The sequence below is a fragment of the Genypterus blacodes genome, unplaced genomic scaffold (assembly GCF_046128005.1).
Source record: "Genypterus blacodes isolate CSIRO-AG114 ecotype Tasmania unplaced genomic scaffold, CSIRO-AGI_Gbla_v1 ptg000154l_1, whole genome shotgun sequence".
NCBI classification, from domain to species: domain Eukaryota; kingdom Metazoa; phylum Chordata; class Actinopteri; order Ophidiiformes; family Ophidiidae; genus Genypterus; species Genypterus blacodes.
In genome coordinates this window covers 1272088-1298040 of record NW_027466956.1, presented here as the reverse complement: position 1 = coordinate 1298040, position 25953 = coordinate 1272088, and the positions used below count along the sequence as shown (strand labels likewise).

The 25953-nt window shown below is 41.3% G+C and overlaps 1 protein-coding gene across 1 annotated transcript in view; it reads left to right on the top strand.

The window, feature by feature from the left end:
• The window catches only part of tyro3 (TYRO3 protein tyrosine kinase), a 45377-nt gene extending 20008 nt beyond the window's left edge, over positions 1–25369 (top strand). Inside the window, exons 9-19 of the mRNA XM_076166002.1 lie at positions 1629–1767; positions 6098–6221; positions 7461–7555; positions 9698–9793; positions 13254–13334; positions 14494–14586; positions 17020–17141; positions 20592–20701; positions 21004–21163; positions 21468–21604; positions 22987–25369. Coding sequence (XP_076022117.1) covers positions 1629–1767; positions 6098–6221; positions 7461–7555; positions 9698–9793; positions 13254–13334; positions 14494–14586; positions 17020–17141; positions 20592–20701; positions 21004–21163; positions 21468–21604; positions 22987–23437 — 1608 coding nt within the window. The 3' untranslated portion in view covers positions 23438–25369. The remainder of the gene's footprint in view (positions 1–1628; positions 1768–6097; positions 6222–7460; positions 7556–9697; positions 9794–13253; positions 13335–14493; positions 14587–17019; positions 17142–20591; positions 20702–21003; positions 21164–21467; positions 21605–22986) is intronic.
• The last annotated feature ends 584 nt before the right edge of the window (positions 25370–25953 follow it).

Below are 25953 nucleotides of genomic sequence, written 5' to 3'. Positions count from 1 at the left end.
TTAGCCTCTATTAGTGTAGTTACCCCCCAAATACATGTAGAAACATAAAGTAAATCAAATGAATCGGCAGTAAACACAAGAGGAGTTATACATGAAAATCTAGTAAAGATTAATATAACTTCCGCAATAGTACAACAAAATAACATAATGATATGTGGACTCTAAAACATTACATCTCTGTCATCTAAAGCTCTATTTATCAATTATCTACTGTATTGATTTATTTTGTCTTACGGAAACCTGATTAGGTCATGAAGAATTTGTCAAGCTAGTCACATGAATACTCACATTCCCCAATACCATTGACCACCACATTCTTTTTCAGAGACTAGAACATCTTATTGGCATGGTGGTTTAGTCCTATTTATCATTGATTGCAGTTTGTACATGTTCCTGCTTATAGTTAGCGCCAGCCATATCTATTTTTATATTTCTGAATTTCTGTAATTTCTCTAATGACATTATTAATTGCCTCATTCCTTTTTTTAAACTTTATACAGAAACTGAGGTGAACATCAATGATTTCTATATTGTAATTTTTTGTTCTAGATTATAATGAAATGCCCAGTGTTTTCAAAGATACCAAATATAGGATGATGCAGTCTACAGAAATCTGTAAAAATTGCATAGCTTAAAATGTTGTTAATGCGTTATTTTATGTCTCAGAAATTACCCGAAATTGTTTTCCTTAGAGCAGGGGTGTCAAACTCAGGCCTGCGGGCCAAGTCTGCGGCCAGCGAGATCATATCAAATGTCTATTAGAGCTGGCCTGTTGGTATATAGTGCAAATAGTCTACGCACTCAGCGCCGAGTGCACCCGGCGATTTGCCGACTTTGAAGCACAAAACTGTAGGTTTTTATCTCCCACACCCCGTCAACAAAATTGTTTTGTTCAACTGCAGCGCACATCTCGAAGCGCACCCCAACAACGCTGTCCACGTACGCAGCTGACTATGTAGGCAGCTCACTAGGTATTGGGAACGACCCACAGATTGTTACTCTGGCTTCAGAGGCGTCCTATAGCAAGTTTTAAAATGAAATATTATCTTGAATAAGACCATGAGTACCTTACCAGTGACATCACCCATGGTGTTGGATTTCGATAAAGAAAGAAGCTGTTCATTATAGTGCAGAAAGCACAATATGTTGGAAATCTTTTTCTGCAGTTTTTTTCTGGCCAATTTAGGATGTGGTCTACTGTATGATGTAAAAACAGCAGCATCTTTCTTTATGGCAGTACACTTCAAGTCGTGTGCTTTGTCATCATTTGTAGTTGTTAAAAACTACTAACAAAATACTAAATCAGCTCCTTTTTGACAAAAATCAACTACACAATCACATTTAGGAAACAGTTTCTTTCTGCCCGTCTGTTCCACTGCAGAAAAAGAACTGAAAAAAAATAATATTTCCAATCTGACCGGTATTTTGTGTCCTTGAAATCTGGGAGTGATCCTCTTGAAAATTAATGTGTTTCTAGCCGCCTGAATGGCTAAGCAAGCACAACCCAGAATTGTGGCTTTTGAACAAGTTCAGCTCCCACCGTACTCACCTAATTTGGCCCCTCAGACTTCGAGATATTTTCATGTGCTGATGTCATGTAGTGTGTGAGCCTTCTCTGTGTCTTCCAGGAGCCGCTCCTCTTCAAGGAGAACATGGCTCAGCTGGCAGGAGGAGGGCGCTTCTTAAATACTTCCTTCCAAGTGTCAGCTTGTACGTCTGTGGGCTGTGGACCATGGAGTCCTCCTGTACTGGTGCTGCCTACATCCGGTAAGAGACAGGGTGTGTGTTTGTGTGTATACACCTGAAAAAATCCTGCAGCATAATTATATCTACAGAAATAATAATAACTGAAGACATGATAACAATAAAACCACAAATCTCCTCTACATGGTGAGAAAGAACAAGAGATTATGTTATTTTACATGCGGTCTCCCGTTTGCTCCCAAAAAAAAATCCCACTACACTGGCAATATGGGACCGTTTACGAAGACTTTCTGCTCACTTAATACACCCTCTTCAGCTCCCTGCGCTCATCCTCAGCTGGTCTTCTGAAATTCCCCACTCACGCCTTAGCGCCAGGGGTTCCAGGGCTTTCAGCTGCACTCCTCCCAGGCTTTGAAACCCCCTGCCCCCACACATTCTACATTCATCATCTTCCCTTATCTCCCTTCATTGGCACTGTCATATACCCGACCTATTTGTGCCTGCCCACCATATGTCTGTTGTTTTCTTTGTCTGTGCTGGTGTCTGTTTCATGTCAGTTGATTTTACCTGTTTGTGAGCTTTTTAGTTTGCAGTGTATGGTTCTTTTCATGCACTTTAACTTGATGGCTCATAAGCACACATAAATGAAAACAAAGTAACAAAGCTTTACTTATATTGTGCTTTTATCCAAAGCGGTTTACAATGACCTTTCATTTAGCCATTCATACATTGATAGCATAGAAGCATACCATGCAAAGAGCAAACCATCAGGAGGGATTCAGTGTTTCAACAACACAGGCTCTCAAGAAGGAGCCGGTAATGGAACCAGACACCTTCTGATTCCAAGAATGGAGAAATCACGAACTACAAGCCTAAATCAGCTCAGTCTCTAAATGATCTGTGCCTTGCAAACAGGCTGAATGAGTTTTACTGTCGCTTTGATGGTCAAGCTGCCAGCCCTGACACCGTCCCCCCTTGACACCTACAGCCACCTGAGGTTTGCCCATTGCCATAGGGAGGCATGTAACACAAAGGGTCTGTCCCAATACCGAGTGACCTGCATACATAGTCAACATTTCAGTCATCATGTGCGTACCCCTGATGCGAAGACTGTCCCAATTCTTCTGAGCTGTCTACCAAGTGACTTACTGAGTAGGGCAATCCCATAATGCAATGCAGAAGAGCCTCTGGTGAATTTTTTCAATCCCAATCCCCATGCACAGACACAGATGAGAGCAGAGCGACTGCCAAGTCATTTTCAAGCTATTTCAACTACTTTTTTAAGTCAAGTCAGTTTTATTTGTATAGCCCAATATCACATACAATGTCGCAATAGGCTTTGCAGACCCATAACATCAAGAACATTTCCTGACCCAGCCCAAAGCTCTCTAGGTAGACTAGGAAAAACTCCAGAGAAAACCTTAATGTATAAGAAAACAAGTAAGAAATCTCGGGAGAGGCAATTCCAAGAGAGATTTCCTCTCTACAAATGGCTGGGTGTGCAATAGGAACTTCCAGTGGTATTATACAAAGGTACAGGAGAGGCATGCAAGAGAGGCATGCAAGGCAGTACACACAAACAGTCATGCATTAGGAAATAGCATGCAAGAGAGAGACAGGCAGAGAGAGAGAGAAAGAGATAAAGAGAATGATAAAGCTCAATTCAGTGCAGTCGTATTATTGAGTCTCTCTCCTGGGGCAGCAGTTCATGTTCAGGTTGGATTAGTTTTGTCGTAAATAGTTACATGAAATGGTTTAATTTGTATTGGGGCTGTATGAGTGCTCATTTTGACATGTTTGTACATGCAACTTTTTCATGGTTTAGCATGTTGGCTGGTTGTGTCGCCTCAGCCCATTGTTTCTAATGGGTTGGGCTAGCTAGCACTAAGTAAATGCTAACATGGAAAAATAACAATTTAAGTAAATCAACACTTATGTCAGTAACTGGCTAGGCAGTTATTCCGTTTTTTCTGGTATCATGAGTCATCACCGACCAAACCTGTGCTGGAAGCATATCAATACTGTAGTTTCCCTGGTGACGGCCAGCAGCTGTACTGAGGGGAAGAGCAACGAGCATTAGTATTTTAGCCATCAATGGCCCTAACAACGTACTGGAAAACTCTCTCATTTATTTTCTCTAATGTCATGTGTTATACTATAAATAGCCTCGTCCCTGTTTAGCTTGTGTGTCAAAGCACTTTGTAAACTATGTTTTTAAAGGTGCTATGTAAATAAAGTTCTTATTATTATCTATGAATTAAAACGTCCTACTTAAACTGAGGATTGATGGTTTCTATCTTATAAAGTTTTATTTTAGATCATAAAGAAATGCCCTGTGTCAAAGATACCAAACATAGAATGATATATTCTTGGGAAATCTGTGTAACATATCTCCATAAGACTTTAAAAATGGCAAATCTTAAATCAGTTACTGCAGTGGTTCTCAAGGTAGGGGGTGTGCAGAGCTATTGCAGGACCGCCTCAGGTACTCATACCCCCCTCCCCCACTAAATTATTGTTACTGGGAACCACTAAGTTACTGTAATAGATTTGGGGTTTTTTAGAAAAAAATACTTAAGGATTCACAAAGTTCTTACATGTGTTTTCTATGTTGTACTCTCTATTATTAATTGGTTAGTAATGTGAAAATGTCTTTGCATTCACCCTAAATTCTTTTCTTTTCTTTTAACCATATTTACCAATGTAGGGGTACAGATGTTAAATATAAGTCACTGTAGCAGTACAAGTAAAAACATCAATTAAATAAAATCTGTATAAAAAGCTGTGATTTACAATTTGTGACATATTTGTAGAAACGTAGGGTGTCCCAATAAGCTGCCTAAATTGCTGCTTCTGCACAGACCCTTCTGGGAGCCATCTTATGTGTTTATAAGCACTCCCCCTTGACAGTTAAACATCCATTCTCTTCCTTATTGAAAACAGTCAGGAAGTGTTCCGTTTTCTGCACTGATCATAATTAGAAGGTCCATATTTGGAGGCAGATGATTTCGATATATACTAAGCCGGTAATGTTGTAATATTCAGCCCTATTGCCAATTGTTATGGCCCCATTGCCAAGTGCAGATGATTTCCAGTTCTCTTTCCACTATTTTCAAAAGTTGCTAAAAAAAAAATTCTGAACAAAGTGCAGGTAAAATAAATATTTTGACTGGAGAATTTTCACATGGCACCGTGGTTCCTATTGACTGTAGTGAGTTGAGTACTGGTGTACTGATGTCATCGATAGCTCCTTGGTTTCATGGATTCTGAGGTTGGCACATTGGTTACTGGATTTCCTCCAGGTATTCTCCAGGAATAGCAATCTACAGATCAAATCTCTCCTTATCTACTTTTTGGGACAACAGAGTAAGAACAAAAATGAATGTTTAAAGTAAACAAACAAATCTTCTACTCAGCGTAGTGTCTTCTGGGAGAGCACATTTGTCAAGCTTGTCGCTGTTGACAACAACAAAGCTGCAGGGAGTCATAGGTTTGTGGTGTGAGAGGTGAGAGATTATGAGTTGGATAACAGCATGAACACCATGAACAGCAAGTATCATTAGGCATAGTGTACCTGACCTCAAAACCACGTGACCAACATGCTACAATACTGTATACCTGACACTGTCATATATATAAAATAATTACAAGCATTTTCTGATTTGGCTCCATGTTGTATCCTTTATATGTGATGTGTTTTATCCTCAAATGATTGTTCCAAGATGCAATATGTGTGTTATTGCTTCCTGAGGCAATTTTTGTATGTCCGGTTGGCAGTAGAGGCACATGCAGTCACCCCTCCCCCTCCTCTGCCTTACTGATATTGGTTCTCAGTTTGAGTGGTGCAGCAGTGAAAACCTAGCAGCTGTTGATGATGATGCCTGCTTATGATGTCATCATGATCCACAATTTTGATCTTACTATACAACGGTTGTTTTTGGGCTCTAAACACATTTTTTATATCAAATCCCTCACAACTTTAACATTTTTTTCAAAATTTAGTGTAGAAATTGGTACTTAACATTTTGTCATATCCACCCAATTCTGAGACACACATCCTTATGGACTCTCATATTGCACTCTGTACGAGCAGAGGGAATCTTTCTTTAAATTACCAATCCCGGGTCAATCATGTTTATGCATTATTTTGCCCTCACAACACAAATCATTTCTGTTCAATGAGTATAGAGCAGGGGTGCCCACACTTTTTCAGCTTGGGATCTACTTTTAAAAAGACCAAGTGTAAGCGATCTACCGCCTGGTGCAGGTTTGAAAGTGGTTTGGAGAGTTTTGAGCTCATTGAGATATTACATGTGATATTGTCCAAAACTAATAAACTTCGGTTGAGAACTTGACTCTCTATCTCACTCTTGCTCTCTTTCTCAACCTTCAGTGCAGGTGCAGGGTGGGCGGAGCCACATGTTGGTGGGGCTCCTACTGGGTCTATTAGTAGCCAGCATCATTGGCCTCCTGCTTGCCGTTGTGGCTCATCGCCGAGGAAAAGAGATGCAGTTTGGGTATGAGAGACGAAACACCATGGTTGACAATGTTGACAATGACATTTGTTTTTGATTTTCAAGATATTTATTGAACTGTAGTTTTTGTTTAGGTCCTTCTCCAGTGTAGGTGCAGAAACAGATAGAGCCCTCACCCCCCCATCTCCACATGAATTAGGGACTTCCCCACTTTCCTATACAGCTCGGACACATTGCCACTCCCACCAAACACAAGCCAATGATTTGCAGAGACAAAGCACCTTTCCTCACCTGGGACCTAAGGGCCTCATTTATAAAACATTGTGTAGAATCCTGACTAAACCATTGTTTACGCTGAAAACATAGAAATGGTGTATGCAAAGGGAGAGTCAGACTTATAAAACCCTGTGCATACACATTGTATGCAATTTCCCCTATATAAATCACAACGATGTGAAAAGCTTTGCACGGCAAAAAGCCTCATATCCGTCCCACTACACTTCCACTATTATAAACAAATCAGTCAATGCAAATTAATTGATGCATATTAAAATTAGCCGGTCTTGCACCGTAACTCAGAATTGCGACGTCCGAACCCAACACCAGAAGAAAAACTTAATGGACACCAAGAGAAAAATCAGTGAGCACTCGAGCTGAGCGGCAGGTCAGCCGTGGGATTCGATTGTGTTTTGCTGCCCCTCATATTGAATCCTGCGCCAAACTGGCGAACCAGCTCCTGAATCAGGCACGTGGTAGGGGGGGGGGTACGGGGGCTTTGAACGTCACCACATACGTCACCAACACACGCCTCGATTTGCACTTAGCAAAAATCTTCCTGGATTACTCGACACACGCTTCGGAGCCTCGACACGAAAGGACACATCACTAATGCGATGATCTCACAGGGTAAATACAGTTTTAACAGGATGATGTCAAACAGTAATGTACGCTACTACAAATCCCATCATAGGCTGTGGTGAAGAGAAGGAAAAAACAAAAACAAAGAAAGGAAATCCCACCCAAAGACCCTACCCAACCCCGCAGTAACACAACCCCGCACGCACACAACCCCCTCCTGGCCCGCCTGGGATGTAAAATAAAATGAAAAAATAAAAAGGAACTATGGGGTGTTCAGGTTTTCAGTCATTGGTCTGGCATAGCCTGTCCTTTTAATGTTCTGCTGAATAACTGAATAGCTGAAAACCAAAAGCAGAATTACATACCATCATCCCTGTCTATAGTCTTGTGACTGTATCTGTTTGTATGTGTCTCTGTCTTCAGGTCAGCCTTTAAGCCTCAAGGATCAGACAGCACTGTCTCCTTCACAGCTGCTCGATCGTTCAACAGAACCTGTGCTGAATTGCATGAGTTGTCTTGTGAGTCTAACTTAACATGAACATTTCTGAATAATAATATAAATACAAGGTGAAAAGATAGAGAAAATAGTTAACAGTCTTTGAACTAGTCTTTCATTCATGGGTAACAAGACAAATTCAAAATCCAGTTTTAGAAATGAATAGAAATAAATGCACATTAACATTGGATGTTTCACAATGTTGAAATATTAGTTTCCCTTTTTAAATCTCATGTTTAGTTTTTAAATTAAGCGGACCATGATTTGCATCACAGCTCTAAGACCATTTGAAACTGTGAATAAGTTATTCTTTTTCAGACTGAACTCTTTAACCCAAAATTGATATTTGGGTTTTTTTTCAGGCATAGGCGCAGTTGAATTCAGTTTTGCTGGCAACTGATTGAGTATGTTTTATTCAGGATAACAACCTAGACCTAGATTCTGCTTTTTAAAAAAAACAAACTCTATGATCATGTGTTTACTGAAAACACGGCATTCGTCAGCACATATAGTATCTATCTGGGACCATATATACACATTACCGTATACACACTGAACAAAAATATAAAGGCAACACTCAAACAAATGTGAAGATTTGAGTTAATTAATATTGAGTTTAAAGGTAACAAACCCCAAAAAATCAGTCAGTTGAAATAGATTCATTAAGCATGTATCTATTGATTTAATGTGATTTGGGATACAGACATGCATGTTAGTCAAAGGTTCCCCAAAAAAGAAGTTACGATGAAATAAACAGTGAACCAAATCAGTATCTTGTGTGACCACCATTTACCTCATGCAATGCAACGCATATCCTTTGCATTTGATCATATTGTAGCCAGTTAAGTATTCTCCCACTCCTCTTCAACAGCTGTATGGCCTTGTCTAACTATGGCCTTGGGAACTGGAACTTGCAATAGGTGCTGGTCCTGAGCATCCAATACATGCTGGATGATTGACATGTCTGGCGAGTAAACACGCCAGTAAACACGAGGTGATGGTTGTGGATGACTGGCACAGCAATGGGCTTCAGGGTCTCAAAATCAAAATACACTGTATAGACAAAAGTATTGGGACAAACCTCTTAATGATTTAATTCAGGTGTTTCCTTCCGTCTCATTGCCAGATTTGTATAAGATCAAGCACCTAGCCATGCAGTCTGCCTTTACAAGTGATTGTGAAAGAATGGGGCATTCTAAAGAGCTCGCTGAATTTGACCATGGTGCTATAATAGGATGCCATTGTTGCGCATCAGTGCTTGACCGCACAAATGAGGTCTTGTAGAAAGTTTCCCTGGAAGAGTGGAAGCTGTTAGAGCTGCAAATGAGGGACCAACTCCATATTAATGCATATGGATTTAGACTGGGGCGTCATAAAAGCTCCTGTAGGTGTAATGTGTAGGTGTCCCAATACTTTTGTCCATATTTTGTATCTGAGCATTCAAATTGCCATGGATTAAATTGTTAGATAAAAACATGATATGCCTGCCCATACCATAACCCCACCACCACCGTGGGGCACTATGTCTGCAATGTTAACATCAGCAAACTCATGCCATACACAATGCCTGCCATCTGCCCTGTACAGCTGTGCTGCAATCATGATTCATTTGGTTTTGTAAACCAACTCATCAGCTGTCCTTTTGGCTAGCCTTAGACAATCCCTCAGTTGAGGAAGTCATATGAGGCGGTCCTGGGCTGAAGTGATTACACGTGGTCTGCAGTTGTGAGGCCTGTTGGATGAACCTCCAAAATGTCTGAAATAACTCTGGAGACTTTGCAGGACAATCCGTCACTCTGCATGCCAATTACACAATCTCTAATTCTAGAGGCTTTTAGGTTGCCTTTTATTGGCCCCATTATAAGGACCAGCTGTGAAGCGATCATGGCTCCATTTCAGATCCAGATCCATTTCTTGCTAAATATACAATACATGAAGCTTTCCTTAAATAGGGGATGAGGTCCATCCCAAATGAACGTGGATGTGTCTTACTCTGATAATAAGTTTCATGTGTCTGAGTAAATTGGTTTACCATCGCATAACCCAAGTCTGTTACTTTGTGGCAACTTCAATCTAATTGTGGTGTTTTAATGACATTTGGAAATATATGTTTTGCTTTAATTTAAAGATAATTAACTGTCTTTGTAATGATTTCTCACTTTAGTGGACAGTCTTGGTATCAATGAGGACCTAAAGAACAAATTGCAGGACGTTCTGATTCCAGAAAGACTCCTCACCCTGGGACTAATGCTGGGCAAAGGTAAGCAGTGTAACCAGACAGTCTGTTCAACCCAAACTCCTTGCTCTTAAAATGTAGTGTTACTAATGGTGGTTTACTCTCACCATCAGTCTCATCAGTCTCTTGGGTGTCGTTTAATTTTTTTTAATTTATTTAGCTTTGTCATCATTTAAAAACAAAAAAAACTACTTAAACTTCAAAAAAATTAAGATACCACCATTTACCAAAGGGGGAATCAATACTTCAACTGTCAATCACATTTCAGAGTTTCGATACGTTACTCCAACAGCAGAGGTAGTAAATTAACCAAAAACAAAACTCTGCCCAATGACCCCCTCAGTGACACAACCATTGGCAAAACTTTGACCAATAACAGCCAGTGTCAGAAGAAGAAATAACAAAAACTTGAGTTGTCCACGAGAGTCTGAAGAGCCTCAATGCAATCACAATGCAAAGACATTTACAAAGCATCTCATCCTGTAAAACCGTCAATCAGCAAACACATAAGACACGCACGCATAGGTATACTCACTATACCGCTCATAAGCTCACATTGTGGAAGTAATACTACATGATTTATAAATTTGTGTTGTGTTGAATGTGTAGAGTGATGTTTGTTGTGTGTTCAATGTGATACATTGTTTTGTGTTACATTTCACACTTTCACTTGTTGGTGAAGGCCGGCCACACAGTTTCCACATTTCTACCTGTCCAAGTGAAGCGTTTTTGCCTTGTTTGTGTGCTTACTGTATAACTCTCTGAAAGCTAACAATTAAAGTAGACACTAGATTCAACATCATGGATCACTATTTTTTAATATGAAAATGCACGTTAACAAATAACAATGAAAAATTAACATACATTTTCTATACTATTACATTTGTAACCCTCCATCAGTAATATACCTTTATAGTGCATAGATTTATGCACTACTAATCCTTCCACCAACTCTCAAAACACCATCTTGGATTGGATTGAATTTATATATGTGACTTGTCCGTTGTCAGTCTGTTGCCTACCATTTGCTTTTCTTGGATACCATGACCTGGATGACTGAAAACCTTTACAGACATCTTGTCCGTTTCACATTCTGTCCTTTTGAAGGCTGGAAAACTCCTTTGGGAATCTTTGACATGATCTGATTATTTCCAACCAAGCCTCCCTTAACACTCTGTGGCTCTCAGAATACCCTTCTGTTTCTCTCATCATGAGTCAGCAATGCATTGTTCTCTTTCCACTTACTTTGCATATTTAAAAACAGGGTCTTGAATCTTAAGATCCAATCCATCACTCTTTTCAGATGGTACCATGATGAGGTGTCATTGATCAACTGAGTCACTAAGTCTGTCTCTTCTTCGGCACCAACAGCATTAGCCACAATGCTCGTTTTGACCTAATCTTGTTCTGGTAGCTCTCTCAAACCATCTGTATTCATAGGCAATTGCTCCTTTGGCAGCATCAGAAAGTATGGGCCAGTTATCCTTTTTGCATCCTTGAGAGATGACTCCACTCGTCCCCCAGAAGCAAGATCTGCAGGGTTGCATAAGGTGCTCACATATCTCCACTGAGCTGTATGAGAGATTTCTGAGACCCTGTTGGCCACAAATGCTCGAAATCTGAAAGTTAGATATATTTCAGCGCTGATGTTTTCGTCAGTTCAAAACATGAAGCCAAGCAGGGGCATTTGTAGTTCCTTTCTCCATAATCTGTCCATGCGTGCTGCGACCACTGCTGCTGTCAGCGGCAGTCTAGGAATGGTAATTGGCTGGAAATTGGAGCCACCTTGGCCTTTCCCATAATAAAAACGCTAGAGAGCTGGTCATTAGTGTTGCACAACAGCAAGTAGGTAACTGCTCTATAAATCAACCAAAATGGTACAACGGAGCAGAAATCACAGTTCCAAAGCTCACAGGCTTAACGCATCTACTACAGAGGTGGGCAAACTATGGGCCACGGGCCACATGTGACACTTTTTAATGCGGCCTGTCAAATATTGGTACAAATATGGATGGATCGCCAAATTTAACAGGAAAAAATACCGGCCTGCTTAAATGGGTCCAGGATAAGATGAAGAGAGGAAAATCCTTAGCTAGATATAATTTTCTTACATTGCATAATCCTTCAGGAAGCCCTGTGCAAGTCGGTATTGCGACTTGAACATCACTGTAGTCAAGCCAGTCGTAAAGTTCCTCAACTGCACACGAGCAAGGGGACTTCAACATTGTCTGTTTATTAAGTTCCTTGAGGAAACTGATGCTGATCACCAGGACCTGCTTTACCACTCAAATGTCCGCTGGTTAAGTCAAGGGAAAGTGTGTCTACGAGTGTGGGAGCTCAAAGGGGAGATTAGCTCATTTTTGGTGTCAATCGGGGAAGCTGATGATTTTCCTGAGCTGAGCAACAAAGATTGGCTGAACACTGCACGTGAAGCAACAAGGGAAATATCAGTTTGTGCACAAAATGTACAACAACGTGAGAGCCTTCTTGTCATTAATCAATACAAATTGTACTGTAGCATCCCGGATGCACACTTCCACACGCACGCATGGGGGGAGGTTGCACCCCTAGTTGTTGGCCAGGGAGAGACAGGGAGGGGTTCTGTTGTGAGAGGGAAAGTCAGTGAGTCTCCTGTTGTTGTTTTGGGTGCGCTCCCAAGTTGGGCTTAGGGGTATAAATAGGGAATAAACTTGCCATTCTGTTGACATTAACAACGTCTCCGTATTCCTCTCTAATAGTAACAGCATGTTGTACATGTTTGCATGTTGGCAATTCAGTAATCATGAATAAAAGGAAGAAATGGCTGATGGGGAATTTGGGGAATGTATACATTGGAGGTCATTTATGTAAGTTCACACTGGCCTGGCCGGTCTGCCAAATTTATAAATCATTGTGGCCCCTGAGCCAAAAAGTTTGCCCATCCTTGATCTACTAACTTTTAAGTCCTCCAGTAGGTGAAGCTCCTGTAGCCACTCCATTGCAATGGGTTCAGGTATAATGTCATCCCAATTGTGGCCTTTCCTGCACAGATCCTCTATCATATTTGGCCTCGAGCACCACCGATATCAGTACTCCAATTGGATTGTAGGAGCAGGCACACAAGCAAGGGCACAGCATGGAATTTGGGGTAGAGTTATGGTACATAGCATTAGTGTCTAAGATAATCAGACATGGTTGATATCACTCACTTATCTGCTCCCCATGATTTTTTAAAAACTGTGATTCAAGCACATTTGCTTGTTTTAACAACCGTTGTATTCATTAATTCTGTTGATAATATATATTTAGCTACAAATACATTTTGTTCTTAAAATGTTTATGAAAAGTTTAGAAAATCATTATTGTTACTACTGCAAGATTTGATATGACAGATGTAGATTTTATAGCCATATAATAGATCTGATTTCTCTTATTATCATCAGTAACAGCCTGAAAATCCATTGTCAGCTTGTTATTGAAGTCCTGTGTCTTTGTATTTGTATAGGTGAATTCGGCTCGGTGCGCGAGGCCTACCTGAAGACAGAAGAAGCAACCCTTCAACAGGTCGCAGTCAAAGTGCTGAAATGTGAGTTAGAGCTTTAGACGACTGTGGAGTGATGACCTTGTTGAATTTACCAGCTGCAGAGCATGCTGTATGTGATTAGTCATATTCCAAACAGTTTATTGCTCAGATTTTAAATGGAATGTTTTCGGCTCTACTTCGCCTTGGTAATGCTTGCAGCTGTGAGTGATTTCTGTAATTGAACCCTAAAAATCCTTTACCAGTCAAACTCCTCTAAGGCAGTAGAGTCTCACAAGTCCAAAGTTTGGACATTATCCAAAATACAGTTGCCCTCGCGAAAAGAAGCCCCAATTCAAAATGTGGTCCAACCAAACTCTGATTGGGATGTTAAGTTGGACCACATTTTAAACAAGCAGTTGTGGCATGGTGTGGAATGGTGCTTCAATGAATGATGAGCAGCTTTTCTTGCAATAGCATCTTCATTTTGGCAAAGGCTGAAAGGAGAAGGCAAAAGAAGAAGAAAAAAATTCTCCTACACTTCAGTTGCTGTTCTCCAACCCTCCCTCAACAGCTAATGTTCCCCTTCAGTAACAAAGACTGATCACATGGTCAGAGCTGATAAAGAGGTATAAACCGGGTTAGGGATGGGTGATACAGCTGTCAAATATGACAGTATACTGGTATAGAGTGTTTTATACAATAAAAGTATGAATAACAATGTCCAATTACTCAAATTAACTTGGCTTACTAGTCTCTAGTGGAGTATAAAACATAAATAGCATCACCAAAATAAACCTAAATTGCTAAGTGCACATGTATACAGTGAGCAAACATGCCCCCTTTCTTCTATGGGCCTGTATCATACTTAAGTACTTAAGCAGATTGTGTTTGCTTTACTGCAGAGATTGGTGCAGCTCTACGTCGCACAGGCAGGATTCATCAGGGGCAGAAAAATGTATATGTCACTAAGGGCCACAACATGTTCTCTGATGATGGTTTAAGTTCTGATCTATGACTTATAATATCCCTATCCAGGGTTAAAGAGCCAGTGCAAAAGTTTAAAAATGTATCTAAGCATACTGAAGCCTTAAAGAATAGAAGTGATCTGGTGTGTGTGCACGCGCGTGTGTGTGTGTGTGTGTGTGTGTGTGTGTGCGTGTGTGTGTGTGTGTGTGTGTGTGTGTGTGTGCGCGTGTGTGTGTGTGTGTGTGTGTTTGTACAGCTGACATCACATCATCAGGAGACATTGAGCAGTGTCTGAAGGAAGCCGCACACATGAAGGACTTCGACCATCCCAACGTGATTCAACTCATCGGTACACACACACACACACACACACACACACACACACACACACACACACACTCACTCCCTGGGCTTTACAAACACTAATTTAACTAATATAACAATAGTTTTATGATATACAGTATATTCAGCTGTGGTCAAAAGTTTACATATACTTAAGAACATGTACATCATGGCAGTCTTGAGTCTCCAATAGTTCTACTACTCTTATTTTTCTGTGAAAGAGTGATTGGATCCCATACTTCTTTGGCACAAAAAAAATTCATGAAGTTTGTTTATTTTATGTTAGTTATTATGGAAAATGTGACAGAATCTGCTGGGTCAAAAGTATACAGTTTCTTGAATCTTTCAGAATCTTTGACGACTCCTCTTGATAGAATTGATGTAGTTTAGCTAAATCTGTTGGCTTTCTGACATGGACTTGTTTCTTCACACTGTCCACGTGTTCTCGAGTCAGGACTTTGGGAAGGCCATTCTAAAACCTTCAGTCTAGCCTGATTTAGCCATTCCTGTACCACTGTGTGTTTGGGGTCACGATCCTGTTGGAGCAACCAACTGTGTCCCAAGACGCAACCTTCTGGCTGATGATTTAAGGTTCTCCAGAAGAATTCGGAGGTAATCCTCCTTCTTAATTATTCCATTTACTTTCTGTAAAGCACCAGTTCCATTGGCAGCAAAACAGGCCCAGAGCATAATATTATCACCTCCATGCTTGATGGTAGGCATGGTGTTCTTGGGGTTAAAGGCATCACCTCTCCTGCAAACAAATTTCTTGTCATTGTGGCCACACAGCTCAATTTTTGTTTCATCCGGCCACATAACTTTCCCCCAGAAGGCCTTTCTTTGTCCATGTGACAGCAGCAAACTTCAGTCGAGCCTTAAGGTACTGCTTCTGGAGCAAGGGCTTCCTTCTTGCACGGCAGCCTCTCAACCCATGCAGATGTAAAACACACTTGACTGTGGACACTGACACCTGTGTTCCAACAGCTTCTAATTCATTGTAGAACTCATTTTTGGTGGTTCATGGTTGACTCTTGACCACCCTGACCAATTTTCTCTCAGCAGTATGTGATAGCTTGCATTTCTTCCTGATCATGGCAGGGACACAACTGTGCCATGCACTTTATACTTGAAAATAATTGTTTGCACAGTTGACATTGGGACTGTTGCAGCTATGAAATGGCTCCAAGTGACTTTCCTGACTTGTCAATGATCCACTTTTTCAGATCTGTGCTGAGCTCCTTTGACTTTCCAAGTCCATGTCTAAGTCCATGTCAGAAAGCCAACAGATTTAGCTAAACTGCACCGATTCTATCAAGAGGAGTGGTCAAAGATTTAACCAGAGGCTTGCCTGAAGCTTGTGGATGGCTACCAAAAGCGCCTCATTGAGGTGAAACTGGTCATGGGACATGTAACCAAATATTAGCATTGCTGTATGTATACTTTTGACCCAGCAGATTCTGTTACATTTTCAGTAGACCTATAATAACTTCATAAAATAACCAAACTTCATGAATGTTTTTGTGACAAAGAAGTTTGGGCTCCAATCACTCTGGGAAAAGTTCCCAACCTGTGCCGGGAAAGATCTGGAACCCTTTGTCGACACTTGGTCCTTAAAGTTCAAAATCAAAGGATTCTAGAGAAGTACTGAATCAGGTAGAATCTGTTGCTATAGAGTTTTTTTTGCAAAAATAACAATGTCTCAGTAACAAGGGTCCTGATCCCCGACAGCATTCTGGTCACAAATGTACTCGTGTTTATAGTCTGGACAGCCCTTCCAGTGGTCTATGGCCACCCCTAAATGGATACACCAACTTTTCGTATTTTCGAAAAACTTCTGATCTATAAAAGGGGGGTGTGAAAGAAAAAGTTTGGGAACCACTGTCTTAAATCATTGGGTTTAATTTCTTCTGGTTTCACTGGCTATTCATTCCTGCTTAATCAGCGTTTTTCTGTCTAAACAGTAACTATATCTATTTCTTGGCATTGTTCCAACACATCTTCCATTTCATGCAGGCACATCTTTAGGCACATTATTGAGGCTCATTATTTCTCTGGCATGCACACCATTGTGCTTTATACTCATTATTTCTTATTTAATCCTATGGCCATTTTCTTGTAGCATAACTCATACTCAAGGTGAAAATGATGTCAACACACAGGCAGTCTCACACTCAGAGTGAAAATAGGTTTAACACACCTGCAGTAATACTAGGCTTTTTACTTGGTTAATGGATGATTTCAGTTGAATGATTTTAATAAATGATGATTACAAATGATTTGATTCAGACTTGCTTAAACTTTTAAACCTTACCATATATTTTATGTTGATATGTTTAATAAATAATTTTTTAATCACAACAATGGTCAAAAATGGACCACAGTCACAGGTTCAGTGTTGTGGTTTCGTGCAATTTGATTGACAGCCTGTTCTGCCCAATAGGGGTGAGTCTACACTGGCGTCCTGGCCAGCGGCTGCCAGTCCCTATGGTAGTCCTTCCCTTCATGAAGCATGGAGACCTGCACACCTTCCTGCTGCTATCCAGACTGGGAGAGCAGCCTTTTGTATGAAATACACACTGTCACTCACAACTTCCTGCTGCTGGGATTAATTGGTATTCACTGTCCTTTACCCCATATTTAATGGAACTGCCACTTCGTTTTTGAATTTCAACATATTTTTTGAAATAATAATAATAGTAATCGATTAAATAAACTTAAGTCCAACACCCACTGGGAAACGTGTTCGACTTTGTGCCGACGATACGGAAATAGCTCTCACTTTGGTTATACAGGGACCGGACGGCTTGTATCAACGACCCCGGTACCCCAAATGATATGGTCCTGTTGGCTTCATCAGAATGTGACCTTCAGGAAGCACTGGGGCGGTTTGCAGCCGAGTGTGAAGGGGCCGGGATTAGAGCGAGCACCTCCAAGTCTGAGTACTTGGTTTTCTGCTGGAAAATAGTGGAATACGCTCTCCAGGTTGGGAATGAGCTGCTGCCTCAAGTGAAGAAGTTCAAGTATCTCGGGGCCTTGTTCACAAGTGAGGGAAAAATGGAGCACAAGACAGACAGATGTTGTACCAGACTGCCGTGGTGAAGATGGAGCTGAGCCAGAAGGCAACGCTCTCGATTTACCAGTTGATCTACAAAGTACATTCCAACCCTCAGAAAAAACAGAAAAACCATCAGTTCTCTAGAGTATGCTTTTGCATAGTTTTTAGTAAGAAATTTAGCTGATAAGATGTTCAAGCATCTTGGGAAACCTGACACAGGTCTTCTAAAGGCTTTGGCGGTCTCGTCTGCTTCTGTGTCTGCATGTAATCCCACACTAGCTCGATAATTTTGATATTGATGTTCTTTTCGTGTACGTTCTTCTGACTTAGAGGTTGTTCACAAGCTGCAGAATTAATTCGGGACGGCTGAGGTGCCTACCTTATTGTGTTGCATGATGGACAAGAATCTGTCTGTACTATTCTGCAACATTTGACCTACTCCATTTGTGGACCAGGGCTTTCCACAAGCACATTGAGTAGCTGGCCCGTGCAGCAAAAGTAGCCAGCTAGGGATCCCAGGGGCATTCACCCTCTGAGACTTTTTTCTATTTGGCCATAAAAGCCTTATATACACTGATCTTAACTAATGAAATGAAAATGATCAGTGCAAATGGCAGTGGAGTGCAAGATGATGCTAGTGGAAGGATGGAGTTGAGTGGGTGAATGGAGTAGAGTTCAACAGCGTCACCGCCTCGTGGAAGAAACTCCTCCTGAGCCTGCTGGTGCAGGAGCGGAGGCTTCTTTAACGCCTGTCGGATGGGAGGAGGGTGAAAAGTTTATTATTGGGGTTGGAGGAGTCTTTTATAATGTTCCTGGTTTTGCCCAGACAGCGACGACGGTAGATCTTTTCGATGCTGTCCAGCTGTGCACCGGTGATCCTTTGGGCAGTTTCCACCACCCGCTGGAGTGCTTTCCTGGTCTAGGGGTCAGGGTTTTAAGTGTGAGAGGACCAGCCTCTCAAAGCGATTGGCGATGATGGGGGTGAGGGCAACAGGACGGTCATTCAGGGCCGTAGTGGTGGAGTGCTTCAGCACTGGCACGATGGTGGCGGTCTTGAAGGTAGTGGGAACAGCTGCTTGGGCCAGGGACAGGTTGAAAATATCCGCAAAGACCCCAGCCAGTTGCTGTGCACAGGCTTTGAGCACGCGCCCAGGTATTCCATCGGGGCCAGCTGCCTTCTGGGCGTTCACCTTGCTCAGGATGGAACAGACCTCTGAGGTGGAGAGTGTGAGAGGCAGATCGTTGAGAGGTAGATCTGCCTTGGACATCACCTCCCTGTTTTCTCGGTCAAAGCGAGCGTAGAAGTGGTTGAGCTCGTCGCGGAGGGAGGTGGAGCTGGTAGGGGGCACAGTGTTGGGTGGTTTGTAGCTGGTGAGTGTCTGTATGCCTTGCCACATACGCCGGGGGGCAGAGGAGTTGAAATGCTCTTCAACCTTCAGTTTGTAGCCATGTTTGGCCTGTGAGATTCCCCGTTTCAGGTTGGCCCTAGCTGGGCTGTAGGCCTCCCGGTCTCCAGACCTGAAGGCTGCATCTCTGGCTTTGAGCAGAAGGCGAACCTCTCTGTTCATTCAGGGCTTCTGGTTGGGGAAAGTTTTTATGTTTTTAGTGATGTCACTCTGTCCACACACCTGTTGATATGATCCAGGACAGTTTGTGAGGATGTCAATGTTAAACAGGGAGTCTGTGGTGGCCTGAGCGGAGAACACATTCCAATCTGTTTGTTGGAATTGCTGTTGGAGAATGGAATCAGCACCCTCGGACCAGATCTTGACGGTCCTTGTTGTGGGTTTGATCTGTCTGATGATGGGGGAGTACTTGGGGAGCAGGAACAAAGAGAGGTGATCAGAGTGACCAAGGTGGGGGAGGGGAGTGGCTTTGTATGCCTTAGCCACACTGGTGCAAAACATGGTCCAAAGTCCTTTGTCCCCTTGTGGAGCAGGAGACGTTCTGGTAAAACTTTGGAAGAACAGTCCGTAGAGTGCAGTGGTTAAAGTCCCCAGCGACAATAAAGGCCCCCTCCGGATGCATGGTCTGCAGTTTGTTAATTGCAGCATAAAGTTCTCTCATGGCCACTTAAGCATTAGCATCCGGTGGAACATAAACCGCAGCAGCAACAATGCAGGTGAACTCACGTGGAAGGTAAAGGGGCCTGCACTTGATAATTATTATCCTTGACACCTCGGTGACTTAACCAACTCAGGTGGGAGGTCGTCGAAGTTGAATGGATGGTCCAAAACTACATTATTGCTCGGTAGAAAATGTCCAGAAGTGACTGTCTGCTATATGAACGATTCGCCCCACTGAATAGGGCGAACACAAAGGAGAAAACTATGTAAATAAGCACTAATTTGCTAAATCTAGTCAGACGCTGAGCCTCGCGATGTACATGCGCTGCCATCTTGTCTTCTATCAAACATGTAGTGAATAGGCATGTTTCTCTATCATAATGCTCATATTGTTTTGAAGCAGAGGCTAGTGGTCATGAAGGTACATGCACCGTTCAACAAAACTTGTTTGTTGGAAACTTAATACATTTAAAGTCACCGGCTAGATTTACAGGAGTAGTTGGTTGTTGGGCCAACAGCTAACACTTGCACATGCCATTATTTTTTTAAACATCCTCATTTTACAGCATTTTATCACAAGTGCTATAAACTTTTGCACAGTGTGGTATAATGGACACTGATAAATGACTATATATATATATATATATACAGTATATTATCACGTAGGGTTGAGTAATATTTAGTCACCTTTGGTGTTTGAATGATTCTCTTTGTTCCTACAAAGCTGTTCACGTTTTCAGACTTGGAATATATCTGTGTTACATTGAGGGTTTTAATATATTGTTTCTTAAGATTTAAAGATTTAAGGTCAGAGGAAACCTGACTGTTAGATAAATGTCTGACCTGCATACCCCTGTCTGCTCCCTCTCTGTCCATTCACCTGTCCATCAGGATCTGTCTGTGCAGACTCTGATCGAGTTCATGTTGGACATCGCTCGGGGGATGGAGTACCTCAGCAGCAGGAACATCATTCACAGAGATCTCGCAGCCCGAAACTGCATGTCAGTCTCATTAGAACCTTTTACACACACTGCAGCAACCATTTTTATCTGCACCATTACAGCTTATCTTTAAAAGAGTCAAATGTGATTTTGTGATATTCTTCTTGTGAACAAGGTGGCATTTTGACGTATAGTGTGCATGTGTGGAATGATTTGGCATATGCACAAACTCTAATGCAGTGGCACATTTTTCCTGAGAGAGGTGCAATATGATTCCTATTGACCAAAGAACATTTTTAATGAGTGGCGTAAGACTTGAATGAAATTCTTTTGGCTAACGTGTGTTTGTGTTTGTGTTTCAGGCTGAATGAGAAAATGACAGTGTGTGTGGCAGACTTTGGCCTGTCTAAGAAGATCTACAGCGGAGATTATTATAGGCAGGGATCCATGTCCAAACTGCCCGTCAAATGGATTGCTCTGGAGAGTCTGGCTGACAACCTGTACACCACACAGAGCGACGTGGTACGCACGCACGCACGCACGCACGCACGCACGCACGCACGCACGCACGCACGCACGCACGCACGCACGCACGCACGCACGCACGCACGTACGCACGCACGCACGCACGCACGCACGCACGCACGCACGCACGCACGCACGCACGCACGTACGCACGCACGTACGCACGCACGCACGCACGTACGCACGCACGCACCAGTATGAGGTAGTTTTACATCAGCAGGTCCCAGTATGACCCAATGGTGAGGTCATGTGAAAAAATGCTCTTTGTTAACTTGTATTCTGTTTTCTCTGTGTGTGCCAGTGGGCGTTCGGAGTGACCATGTGGGAGATCATGACTCGAGGTCAGACCCCATACCCCGGAGTGGAAAACACTGAGATCTACGAATACCTTATCAAAGGAGAGCGATTGAAGAAACCACCGGACTGCAGAGATGACATGTGAGTCTAAAACAGTCGCATCACCTCCATAATTCTGAGATGTAAATCAGAAACAGACATCGCCAAGTCATAGAGATGTAAACAATGTAATCTGCCTCTACAGCAGATTTCTATTACAGAAATACAATGGATTGAGCAGTGACATTCATACACTGGTTGTATACACTGTTTCAGTGACATTTAGTGACAAGGCCAACAGGAGCAGAAGAAAAAAAGAAACTTTCCCTTCCTGTTGAGCTGAAAAGTGCAAACCTGTCCTTTCTCTGGTGCTTTGGTTCATCTTTCCATCTTATTTGTGCTTTATTTTCTTTCCCTTTTCAACTCTAGGTAGGTAACATGTATCTTCTACATTTCTCAGATGGGACTAAAATGACATAGGTACTCTGGTAATAATTACAATAGCCCACCATCCCATCTAAATCTAACTTCACCCTAATATATATATTTTTAAAGGGCACTTTATCTCTGCTTCATGAAACACTGCAGAGTTTACACCTGCTTCTACCATTGCTGTACACATTTTTGACATGTAAACACAATCATTAGAAATTGAGACACATTGAAAATGACGTGAATGTAAGCGGTCTTGCTTCGAGTAGACAGAACTCAGCATTCTGAGAAAAACTGAAAACTGTCCTCGGCCCAGAATGAGTCAGACTTAGTTTAGAGTTTAGAGATCATGTTTGTTCATAGACACAAAGTGACATCAAAAGGCCAAGATACCAATGTACACTGCAGATAATGTCTGTCAAACTAACATCGTTCCATGTTTAAAATGTTTACAATCCTAATAAATTCACACAACACAGAAATATACTGTATGTTTGATATTACAGGTTTCTCTTTTTCAATTTGCAAATAAATAAAAAATCCACAACTTTTCAGTGGTGTACTTGTACTTAGTGAAGCAATATTTACAGCTACTTTGCCTTGCTTAACCAGGCTTTATTAAAACTACATTGTGATGTTGACTAACTGCCAGCTATCTGCGGGCTAGCACATGTAGTCCAGTATACAATTACAAAACATCTCACTGCAACAATCACTGTCTGATTTCTTAAAATTACTCAACAAGTCAATGAGAATACATGTTTTCCCCCTTTTCTCAGCTTGTCAAGATTAACAATATGAATGGAATAAAATGTCCATAATTTTTACAATAGTTTGGAATATTTGACAATTTTTTAAATGAGAGGTTCTGCTTTTGCAGCTGAACTGTTCAAATAAATATCAAAATAATTAAAGTCTCTAAAACGACACATATAATACAGATGAGTATGTAAGATGTGATACAGGTCTTTATCTGGGCTGTAACTGTCATATGCAGGGTGTATTCATCTTGTGCTCCTCTGCAGGTGTATTAATTATTTATTGTTTTGTAGTTATGAGATCATGCACAGCTGCTGGAGTCCCGTCCCCAAATGTCGTCCAAGTACCAAACACCTTGTAGGCCAACTGGAGACGCTGTGGTCCAGTCTCTCCCCCGCCCCTGCATTGAAGGAGTCTTTGCTATACATCAACCTGGAGGAAGAGGAGGGGGTCCCTGGGAGTGGAGACATGGCACCTGGGCCTGAGGAGGTGCTGACAGGAGCATCTGCAAGCTGGAGTGTCCCCTGGCAGCGAGGAAGAGTGGAGGATGAGGAGAAGGACTGGCTGATGGTGGAGTCCGGGGCTGTTTTGGCTATTGGAGGAGACTACCGTTACATCATTGGGCCCTGTTCCAATTCAGAGGAGGACGACGAAGAGGAGGGAGGAGGAAGAAGGATGGAGTCCATGGACATTATACAGGAGGTGGTCAGAGATGAAGAGGAGGATGTTGTCATTAATGTCTGAAGTGTGACTGGACCTGAAACAACTTCCTGTTAGGCTCATCAGTCAGCTGAGTACACACTCACTGTGTGACTGTTAAACAGCAACAGAGGAAACCAATTGCTGAAGGTACAAAAACAACCCAACAAACCCTCACCAACGAAGCTACTTCTGAGGTTTATGTGTGAGATCAGACACGCAAACATGTTCTTACATGGATCTAAGAGAAGTGTTCTAAGAGAAACATCAGACAAATAGTGCCTCAATCCACCTCCTTAAGGGAAGGTCTCTCCTTCTGACAGAAATTTGACACGTAAACCATATTTACATGCATAGAACTTGCTCTGTTATTATTAATTGAGACAAAAAATTTCAGAAATAATGTAGGCCATGAAGATGTGATAATTACGAAGTCTGACTACATCCATAAGTACATCCATTCAGTCGCCAGCATGTAAATAGGATTATAAATGCACTACTTATGAACAAAGCTCATGTTAACATCTTCGTTCAGTCTATACTTTTAGACTGGCAATTGGAAACTGCACATTCATAATGCTATTGCACTAATCTTTAAGTTGCACAAATCTGGTAGTTAGTACATAAGACATATAACTCAAATCTGTTCAGTCCTCTCTGGAACACAGTGGGTTTGTCAATTAATTAACATATTAACACAAAAGGAGGAGGAAATATTTTATTGAAATTTATTTCAAATTTTTTCTCAAAGTAAATGATGTCATATCTGCTGTTCCCCACTGTACTTGAACAAATCAGCACTGCAGAACAAAAAAACACTGGAACAAGTCAAGCTCAAAGTAAGGTCATCAAAGAACATATTAAATTGAAGCAGAGGAGGGTTAGCTGGGTACCGAATGTCACTGTACCTTTGCTAACATACAGTAGCTCTGCTACCATGGGTAACCAGCCACCAACTCACTCACATACTAAACTCACTAACATGAGCTAGCAACCACTTCATTATTGGCTGAACTGAGATGAAGGATGAAGGAAATCCTATGAATTGTATACATCCTAAAGGTATTTGCCACATTCAAGCAAAACTGATTGAGAAGTACATTTCTTTGCCATGTGATTGAGACAGATTGACCAAACTTCTCATGCATTGTAGGGTACAAGTGTCCATTAACACTATACTGTCTAATTTACAGCACAGGCTAGAATTTGCAACTGTGAAAACACTTATCGTTTGTAGTCAAACAGTAGGAAGAACTGTGTAGTCTGTTTAAACATTAGACTGCCCAGATGTTTCAGATGTTCATGTACACACACACATATATATATATATATATGTATATATATATATATATATATATGTATATATATATATATATATATATATATATATATATATATATATAAATTACTAGCCACCAGCCATTGACTAACTATAAATATGGAGTCACTTTGTGCATACTTGAAAATATTTGAAAAGCCACTTCAGATGAAACAACCAGTTGCTGTGGTCAGTCAATTTCATATCCTGAGGTTGTTTTTGTTCTGTGCCATCACTGTATTGAATATCAAGGGACAGTTTGTTTTAATATATGTTGCATGCCGATATACTGTATATCTTTCGGAGATCAAACCAATACTTTATTTGAGATCAGACTTGAAGTTCCTGTTGTCCTTACCTGTCTGTCTACCGCTTGACTTCAGATCTATACATAAAGCAGATGTGTAGTACTCTTGACGAATGAATTATCACCTCCGCCAAGGAGGTTATGTTTTATGCCTGTGTTTGTTAGCAGGATTACTCAAGAAGTCCTACACTGTTTAATGTTTAGAGGCTATATCATTGTGCAGGTTTTGGGTATGGAGTGATCACCCATATGGTGTGAGATATTGGTGATAAATTGTGCATTCCCCGTGAAGTTAAAACATTTGCTCACAAATACTTATGGTAAATAGATTAATAAAAAAATTCAACATTTATTACTTGTCCCCCACCTGTCTGTGCTTTATACAATGTAGTCCAAAACAAGAATGACATTGAAGGCTCACCTACCTACACCAAAGTTAACAAAACATACACGTTTGCTATACCATGACAATATTTTGTAAAACATTAATCTTCACAGTTGATGTTAATTGATGTAGAACAAATTTTAGGATGCATAAACTACATAATAAAATTCAAATCACCACTTTCCAACCGGCAGGATGAAAACGCACTTTGCAGAAACATACAAGACGGCCCTATACCCCAGGTTGGGGCTTTTCTCTTTAAGCTGCAACATTCACTGCATGGGGTGAAGCACCAGAAAGCTACTGAAAAAAACCCTCAATATTTTAACAAATATCCAATATTTAATTGGACTTAAGCTTGACAAGTACAGCAAGCGACAAGCAAGCCGCACTAGCTGCGAAGCAAAATGTGACCGAATGCTTGCATATGATGGGGCTCAGTTAGAGGAGGCAATATGTGTATTGATTGGTTACATACATTTTTAAAACGTTCTTACATAAAAAAAAAGCAATGATGGCCTATTATTACTGTAGTTTCATAATTCAAATCC